Raw genomic sequence first — 9,800 nt, forward strand, 5'->3', positions numbered from 1 at the left:
ATTATATAAATTATGGGCTTCTGAAATAATTTGCTTATAAAAATATTACTGGATAGAAAAGGAAAAAGATAAGAATATAAAAGATGAAAATTTAAATCATAAAAATGCATTATTTGAAGCATATTGCTTAGTGGTATAGCGAAATTGTGAATTATATGAATAAATATATACATACATATATTTATATAAATTCGTAAGCATATATATGTTTATTGATATATTTTGCCACATTTGTCAAGTTATATACTAAGGAAAAAAATGTCCTTAGCTAGAGAAAAATATCTTAAACGAAAAAGGGAGCTGCTTGAAAGCATAAACATTATTGACAGCAATTTAGAAGATAAGAAAGATGGTCGATCGAAGGAAAAAATTGGTGAAAACAAAAATGATTCACAAAAAGATAACAAACGAAAACATGAGGAGAGACAAAAATATTATGAAAATAACAAAAGAGATTATGAACAGAATAAGAGCCTAAAAACGAGTGAATCGGCTGGGAATAGTAATAAGAATTATGATAGTTTGAACCGAATAGAAAAAAATAAAACAAAGCACAGTACTTACCATGATAGAAGTGAAAATAGTTCGTATAGCAACACGAATCGAGATGATTCAACATTAAATATTAGAGAAAATAAATACTCTCGCAATGATAATCTTGGAATGAAGCCACCGTCTAATATGAATAAAAATGATAACAAATTATCTACTCCGAATTATAGAGCGTCAAGCAATGTTTCCGATGCTCACATGAAAAGGGAAATTTCCTCAAATAACCAAGCACATAGCAGAAGTAACAAGAATTTTAATAATATAAGCAACAGTTCTAATAATGATGCTCAATTAGATGCAAGATATAAGGATCCATTAAAAGATATTCCAAATTTAAAAAACATCGAAATATACGATAGTTCTATTTTGTTATTATTTACGTGTAAAATTTTGCTAGAAATGTGCGAAATGGATGGAGGGAAGCCAAATAATGTGAAGAAAATGTCCATTACATCTGTGGAAATTTTGAGAGAAATAAAATCTAGAAACCGTAAAAATATAAAATTTTTAAAAATAAATATTTTAAATAATGTTTTAGTTCACATGGCCAAAAATAGAGGTAGTGAAAAACGTGATTATGGAAAAAGGGACGCATCAGATGTGGTGTGCGAAAAATATAAGGAAATAAGACTAGAAGGTTCATGCATAGATATCGAAAACGTAGGAATAAATATTATTATAAAAACTGTATATATAAATAATATCAAAAAGCTGCTTCTTAGATATCTGTACAAATTTAGCACTACTAATAATTCTATGATGAACCCCAATTTTTCAAAAAATATGGCCAGAATGGAAAAAGATGAAATATATAGATTAGGAAATAATTCAAATGAATATAATATTAATAATAGTAATATGGATGGTTATAATAACAACAATATGTTTGGCCAAAGGGAAGCATCATATAATTCTTTAACTGCAGAAAATGATATTAACAAAAATTTTGGAGCACAACAATATTTACCAGAGCAATATCCAAACACAGGAAGAGAAATGATGCATATCAATAATAATATGGTCAGTGGGAATGAACATATCGAAGGAGGAAGTAAAATAAATTACCTGGAAAATTTGCTAAACGAACCTACGGCAAAAGAAAAAAAGATAAAAGAAGAAACAACAAACATTTTATCTATTTTAGAAGCACCAACAGTAATTGAAGAGTTGAGAATAAAGAAATTTCAAAAAAAAAATGATTCTGTAAAAATAATATGTCAACATTTGACAAAGAAAGCATGCCAAAAACATAATAAAGAATGTGATAAAATTCATTTTAAAAAAATTATATCCGAGCACACAGATATATCATTAGGTGATTGCTCTTATTTAGATACTTGCAGACATATTGAAACATGCAAGTTTGTTCATTATTGTGTTGATAAGGAAGATAAAATGATAATGAATGAAAAGAATGAAATGAATAAAGAACAAATTAGTAAAAAAAAAAGTAATTATAAAAATACAGAAAGTTTTTATACAATAAAATATGATGATAATCATACATATGAACCACAATGGATAAGATGTGATTTGCGAAATTTTGATTTAAGTATATTTAATCAATATGTTAGTGTAGTAATGGCAGATCCGCCATGGGATATACATATGGACTTACCTTATGGTACTATGACAGATAATGAAATGAAGCATTTGCCTGTACAATTAATACAAGATGAAGGAATGATATTTTTATGGGTTACAGGGCGAGCAATGGAATTGGCTCGAGAATGTTTACAAATATGGGGATATAAACGAGTAGAAGAAATATTATGGGTTAAAACAAATCATTTACAAAGAATTATTAGAACCGGTAGAACAGGACATTGGATAAATCATTCAAAAGAACATTGCTTAGTAGGAATAAAAGGAAATCCAGTGATTAATAGAAATATAGATTGTAATGTTATTGTATCTGAAGTCAGAGAAACATCTAGAAAACCTGATGAAATTTATACATTAATAGAGAGAATGTGTCCCCAAAACTTAAAAATAGAGCTCTTTGGAAGGCCTCATAATGTTAGGCGTAATTGGATAACCCTAGGGAATCAGCTTAACGGTGTTGTATTGCATCATCCTCAGGTAAAAGAACGATATAACAAGGTGGCACCAAAATTTAATATGCCTCTGTGTGAGTAATGAATGATTAATTAGTGGGTAAAGCAATACATACATAGTGATGAAGTGATCCAATTCTACAATCCGTATGATTACCCACATTCATACATTATTTTTTTTTAAACAAAAGGTTAATTCAATTTTAACCGCGCAACAATCCCTGTTTTATTATCACCATTACTATCACTACTTTCGTATATCCAACAATTCGTTATGTTGAAAGATATTTAAATTGTTGTAAAACTTGTTTATGTCGTTATTTTTTATAATACCATTGCACCTGCCATTCTCCGCTTTTTGCCTCAATTTTTTTTTGTGTTATTATATATGCATATAAACGCTTTTATTTATAAGGATAGAGCAAGGAGACACATGTGGGAATGCATGTATATGCACACACATGAATTTTTTCATATATAATTGTAATCTTGCCATTGTCATTAAATTTGTTATAATTAATTTTTTTTTATCAATTTTTCTTAACTAATTTTTTAAAAACATAAAATTTTGAGTATATTTTTACAAAGCCATTCGAAAACCCTATAATATGTTATAGTGTTCCCTGTGGTTATATGTACATACCACAATGGATTATGTATGTATTTTATATAATTTCCGAAAAACAATATTGTAACAGCTTTTCAAGCTTTAAAATTTATAATGAATTATCCACTTATAAAATTTCATTAAAATAATATAGGTTAAAATTTGTTTTTTTTTTCTATTTTTATGCATTGAAAGAAATTATTATTATATGCATTGCTACAGTTGATATCACAATAGTCTATCAATATTTGTTTATATTTTTTGCAGCTTATTTTTTTATTTTTTTTAAAGGTGCATTTTTACACTTTTCGAATTAAAAAAAATTATATTTTTCTCAAATTTTAAGATATTATCAATAAGTTTTTCATGCATTTAATTGTGGAAAAGGGAAAATATATTTATAGATTCTGGAAAAAATAAATATAATACGTCATGCAACATTGCTGAGACCCTTTGGAAAATAGGGGACACATATTTTTATTTATAAATCGCTATACAATGTAAAATAACAGTTTTTAATAACATATGTTTAATAAATTTTAACTATGTTTGGGGAATTTGGAAGAATAAGGAATATATATATATATAATTTCTTTCTTACCATTTTAGGCTATTCACTATTTTTTTTGTATATAAGTGTAAAGAATAAATGCGATATCGCTAGTTAGCATGTTTGTGAATAGTATTGTTATTTTTTAAATATTTTTTTTCGTTAATTATGTAAAAGTAAAATGAGAAAAATATGGACCCCTATAAGAAGATCAGAAGATCAAAAAATAGTAAAGAATAATTATAATGAAGAAGAAAAGGAAAAATTTGAAAAATCCTTACCTAAGGGTTTTATAGAAAATAATCGGAATAACAGAATACCGTATTTTGAAATAAAAGAATCAACAAGTAAGGTCTTAATTACATAGCATGCCTTTTTTAATCCAGTGTATATATATTATATAAACTGTAACTAAATCAGTATTTAAATGTTGAATCAATGTAGATGAGTCTCTATATCCATCGTTACATATGTACTGTTGTCGAACACATTTTGGTTTACCTAACTAACTATTAAAAATATGTATGTTATATAAACCTTTGTAGTGATAGAGCAAAAGGAAAAGAAAGAAGTTCAAAAAATATTGGCGTTAGAATTGAGAGATAAGTGTAGGTAGGGATGGAGAAAAAAATAATAAAAATAAATGATTTATTGAAAATTGGGGCCTATATTTGGCTATAAAATACGAACCAAATATGCTTTTATTTATGTATTGGCAAATGGGCACGTAATTCGTATCATACTCTTGTATTATGGTTAATAATGCTTTTTAAGAACCTCTTTTTCCGATTGATGATTAAAAATTATATTTAATTTTGAACTTTTTTAGACCAGAAATTGACGAATATGTGGAATGCTCGGTGGGAAGATTGTGGACAATATTGAAATGCAAAGATTTAATGATGCAAATGAGAAATTGTTTAAAAAAATATGAAAATTTTGAGGTATAGAAATAAAAAGAGGAATTCGAAAAATTTAACAGAGTGCGCATTTTACACATTAATACATGTACGTTATTTTACTTTTTTCTTTATTTTTTTTAAGTATATCAAATATAGGGAAAATCAAATAATGGAGGAAAGAAAAAAGAACGGAACCAGTTTATTCAGATCAAATGAAAGAGCCAAATATAACAGATTTATACTTCCGTAAGTATTAGCATTGTGATAATTTATGAATGTCATTGATTTGATCATCAGTTTTTTTCGCACTAATGATTATTTATATATATTTTTTTTCTTTTAATTTTTTGTAACATTTCTGAAATTGCATTTATTTTTAGGGACAATGAAAATGAAATGACTCCAGAAAAGGAACGTTAAATTTTCTCGTGATCATTCTAATTGTCAAAAATTGTATAATATACATGTATAAAAATATATTTTTTACTTTTTTAAATTGTGAACAATATTTTAATTTGGGTTAACAGTTTTTTTAGAGAAAGACATAAAAAATTGAAGCACTAATTAGAAAAACGAAAAAAAATGAATAAACATATACAAATATATCTCCTAATTTTATGAAGAAATGGTTTGGCCTAATAAATAATCTGGTATTCTTCGTTTTTCCTGTTAAATGTATCAATATGACGGAAGATATTCAAGTATTTCATACCAGCACAATTATAATTATTTTCCATTTCAAGTATGTTGAACTTCAGGAAAGAAGGGATTGTTTTGAAATAAACGCAAACCTTGTGATGAGAATAAAGCAAATGTGTTATTTTGCATTGTTCTGAGCAATAAGTAGCAATATAACAACCTTGACAATATTGAAAATCATTTTTATTATATTCAAAATGGCGTACATTAGTATATTTATTACATATACTATTCCAACAATAAATACCATAATTTATATTTTTTAAAAAATAAAATTCTCCTATAGAATTTTGATCATGCTTTATATCATTGAAATAGTATCTATTAATTATAGATAATTCTTGAAGCACAATATTATCGTTTACTGTTTGTGTACCTTGTAAAGCACATTTTACAAAATGATTAACTTTAATTGCAATTGTATAGACTTGCTTCCATGTATTAGTATTTATTAACATATCTTGATTATGATAATATAAATTAATAATAACATTCGTGATATTTATTATAGCGTTGCAATGTCTTTTTTTTAAATATACACAACTTAATTTATATAAGCATAATAAATCAGCTATAAATAATAAAATATCTCGACCAATTAATATGTTCATATTTTCATAAAATATATCTTCTAATAAGCTCATTAAATTTATTTTATTTTCATTAATTTGTTCTAAAATTGATTTATTTAACACCCCATACAAAAATTCTGTTATCATTAAAAAAAAAGAATTTATAAATGTTATATATTTTTGACTTACTATTACTTTTTGTATATTACTTTTTTTTAAAGACGATATGGTTATGTTATAAAATTCGGATGTAAAAAAATTTTCAACAATTTGTTCCATATCTATATTTTTAAATTCTTTAAAAAATGGGAACAGACTTCTGAGAATATTGATATTGTATGTTAAGCTAGACGATGTTACGCCGTTGTAAATGTTGTTATAACTCTCCTCAAGTATCATATTTATTCGAACTTCTATATATTTGTATGTGTGCAATCTCATTAATAATCTGTAAATACTGGGGACTCCGCTGAACAATATTCCTATATAGGGAAAAAATAAAGAAATTGCATATTAAGAAATGTTAATAAGCCATAATTTTTCAAAATAAAATGCATAAATATACACCCTTAAAATCGATCTATAACAAAATAGCTCAAAAAAATAAATAATACTCATAGAAAAAAAAAATGTGTAACAAATAATATTTTTTTACAGTGCTTATTTACCCGAAAAAATATGCTGAGAAAATTTGTAAAACTTTGCATTCTTCCCCGAAAAGGTATACTGATCCAGAATTGTGACCTCGTTATCATAATTCATAAGATATGAAAAAAATGGTGTATTTATAGAGTTGAAAATTTCGATTATTAATGGTATCCATACATTATGAAGAATTTGTATCCAAAATTTTCCGGTATCGATATGCAAATTTAACATGTTATTTATAAAGTTATCATTTTTTATAATTTGATCTAAATCTGTTTTTAAATACATATGAGAAATATCTTTTTCATTTATATAAAATTTACCAGTGTCTATAAAATTTTTTTTAACATATTTTCTTATACTTCGAAGTCCTTTAATATCTTCATATGGATAAACATAATGATATTTATTTAAAAATAATTTTAAATATTCATATTTATCCAGTCTTTCATCAAATTCAGGGGTAGTAATTATATTTAAAACGTCCACAACTTCAGATATATCTACTAGATCACAATTCACATTTAAGCATTGAACTATTTTTTTGCATTTATTCTGAATAAATTTCAATGCATTTTCTTCCGAGCAATTTAGGGTATTAGTTAAATAATTATCATTCTTTAAAGTGTCTATATCATCTTTAATTCTTGTGATATCTGTGTCTACATCATTAGGTCTAAATTTATATATATCATGATTTTCCGCTTTATAAAATTTTAAATTATTATATACTTCATTACAGGTATTTAATATTTTTTTCAAATGAATATTTTCACTTCCAAAATTTTTATTAGAAAGAAGCATAATGTCATTGTATTTATCATTTATTTTCATATTTTCATTTATTTCTTTTTTTTTTAGTCTATTAAAATTTATTTCATGAGAAGCTAACTTTTTAAATTTGCATGCACCTACAAGATTGTTTTTGGATTTCCCATGTTTATCTTCATGCATGCTCGCCCTTGCATTGTTTTCATCTTGTTCATTTTGATCGTCTAAATCACATGGTTTGTAATTATTAAAAATTTCATTATCGTCTTTTAAAAATGAGCACATCAAGTGATTTATTGATGCTATTTTCTTTTTAATTATTTGCGATTTTGAAGTGTTACGATTTTTCAGCAAAGAAAATAAATCATCTTCATTGTTTTCGAGGGATTTAAGATATGCTTTACACCCATTTTCTGCATCCATACTTAACATAGGTTTCCATTTAGTCATAGAATATGTTTTTTGCTTGGTGCACAATTCGTTTGGATTATTTTATTGATGCCATCTACACTGATAATATTCTTTATATTTTTTCCAGTAGCATCATTTAAACGATGATTTTAATATTTATGTATTTAAATATGGAATAATAATGACAAAAAATAAAATAAACAAATGGGAAATAAAAAAATATAGTTTAAATTCTTTCCTTTTTATTCGACGATACAACACTGGGAAACAAAGATGGTTTAAAAATGTAAAAGAAAATAATTAAGTAAAAAAACAAAAAATTAAACGATATATTTAATTAAAAAATAATAAAATTCATATTAAAATGTGTACCCAAATTAAATTTGTATTTTTACACAAATTATATTATGTGTAACAACATACACACATGTGCATATGCATATGTAGTGAACGATTATAAAATGCGAAGAAATATTAATTACCCAAAAATAAAAAAGAAAAATATACTGAAGAAATTATAATTATGAAAATATAACATTATATTTTGAAAAAATATCCAAATGCATTAAACAAAAAAATGATACAAAATTGAAATAAATGTATAAAAAAAAGGGTTATGTGCTTTAATTATATAAAATTTTAATAAATTTTTAAAGACAGCATGATAATTAATATTATAAATCGAAGATATATTTACAACAAAATGAGAATTTTACGAAAAATATGAAGCTGGTATTATATGTAAATATTTCATTTCAAATATTTTTTTTATAATATAAATGGGAATACTATAATTAAAAAAAAATAAAACCGAATATTCATTAGCTAGCTAATACCGTCCAATAGTAAAATGCACATTATTTTTGAACATAAAAAGAATGGTTTTGTTTAATAATTATTATTCTATTAGATAAACTAAAGCATATTATTTCTTAAATGATTTAAAGAAAGATTGATAGCATATAACAATTTCTTTAGGAGTTAGGAATGCATGTGTGATTCTTCGCTATATAAGCATATGACAAATACATGCTTATAATATATTTCTTAAAAATTAGTTACAACATTGTACTATATTATGATGCTTGTCTACTATTTCATTGTGTTAAAACCAAGTAAAACCTGTGTATATGTAAATATTTTTTATGATTCAAAATTCAAATAAAAGAATACGGCTATTAATAATTGCTGAATAAGCAAAATATTAACATTTTTTTAGTATAAATTGAAAATGTCGATTTTTACTATTATAGAAAAATTCCTTAAGTATTTTTCACATTATTTTTTATCTATACTTTGAATAAATTAAATTAGAATAAATAATATAATTCAATATTTGTTTTATGCTTGTGCGCATTATTTTTAATCTTAAAGGTTTGTCTTATTGGAATAATATCATTTTTTAAGATAAAAAGAAACGCTTATATGCGTAAGGAAATATTTTTTCATTCATATTTTTTAAATATAATTTTTTATTTTATAAAAATTTATTATATTAAGATATATTTATTTTTTTAGAGCATCCTCAAAAAATCGTAAATGTGAAAATGTGATCATAAATAATGATGTACATATAAGAAATATATATACAATATTTATGTATGATTGCACATTTATAGATATACATGCGTATTATTTCTCATATAGAGTAAATATGGAGGACCCCAAATGTGATATTTTGTATGAACATATGCATCATGAGAAGAAAACTAAATTAATAAGAATAGCAAAAGAGATATATGATAACATAAATAATAACAAAATAAATTCGTGGAGATCTGCAACAATAGAATTAAGGGATAAAATTAAAGAGAATTTGGATTTTAATGAAAAAGGGTGGCATATTATTATCGGCCAAAAATTTGGATTTTTTTGTACTCATGAAATATACAACGCATTGCATTTTAAGTTGGACCATATTGAGTTTTTGATTTTCAAGCATGGATAATTAGATATAGATCAATAAAAATAGATATACTTATACCTGTTATTGTAAATATGTTCTATAAAAATTATGTGATATAGGATGCA

The 9,800-nt window shown here is 24.6% G+C and overlaps 4 protein-coding genes across 4 annotated transcripts; 3 read left to right on the forward strand and 1 right to left on the reverse strand.

The window, feature by feature from the left end:
- Positions 1 to 258: 258 nt before the first annotated feature.
- On the forward strand, positions 259 to 2,691 carry PCHAS_0212000 (mRNA (N6-adenosine)-methyltransferase, putative; the record flags this gene model as incomplete). Its single annotated transcript, XM_016799110.1, has 1 exon — positions 259 to 2,691. One exon carries the CDS (start codon positions 259 to 261, stop codon positions 2,689 to 2,691), a length of 2,433 nt encoding a protein of 810 aa, XP_016653109.1.
- A 1,256-nt stretch (positions 2,692 to 3,947) lies between these two features.
- PCHAS_0212100 (conserved Plasmodium protein, unknown function) lies at positions 3,948 to 5,088 on the forward strand (the record flags this gene model as incomplete). Its single annotated transcript, XM_016799117.1, has 5 exons — positions 3,948 to 4,113; positions 4,312 to 4,378; positions 4,596 to 4,710; positions 4,811 to 4,914; positions 5,049 to 5,088. The coding sequence occupies 5 exons, from the start codon at positions 3,948 to 3,950 to the stop codon at positions 5,086 to 5,088; spliced, it is 492 nt and encodes a 163-aa protein (XP_016653110.1).
- A 215-nt stretch (positions 5,089 to 5,303) lies between these two features.
- On the reverse strand, positions 5,304 to 7,808 carry PCHAS_0212200 (conserved protein, unknown function; the record flags this gene model as incomplete). The annotated part of the gene is made up of 2 exons (XM_016799124.1): positions 5,304 to 6,421; positions 6,608 to 7,808. 2 exons carry the CDS (start codon positions 7,806 to 7,808, stop codon positions 5,304 to 5,306), a joined length of 2,319 nt encoding a protein of 772 aa, XP_016653111.1.
- Positions 7,809 to 9,366: 1,558 nt separating this feature from the next.
- Positions 9,367 to 9,717, forward strand: PCHAS_0212300 (dynein light chain, putative; the record flags this gene model as incomplete). Its single annotated transcript, XM_016799131.1, has 1 exon — positions 9,367 to 9,717. One exon carries the CDS (start codon positions 9,367 to 9,369, stop codon positions 9,715 to 9,717), a length of 351 nt encoding a protein of 116 aa, XP_016653112.1.
- Positions 9,718 to 9,800: the final 83 nt, after the last annotated feature.

Source organism: Plasmodium chabaudi, assembly GCF_900002335.3.
Source record: "Plasmodium chabaudi chabaudi strain AS genome assembly, chromosome: 2".
Lineage (NCBI taxonomy): Eukaryota > Apicomplexa > Aconoidasida > Haemosporida > Plasmodiidae > Plasmodium > Plasmodium chabaudi.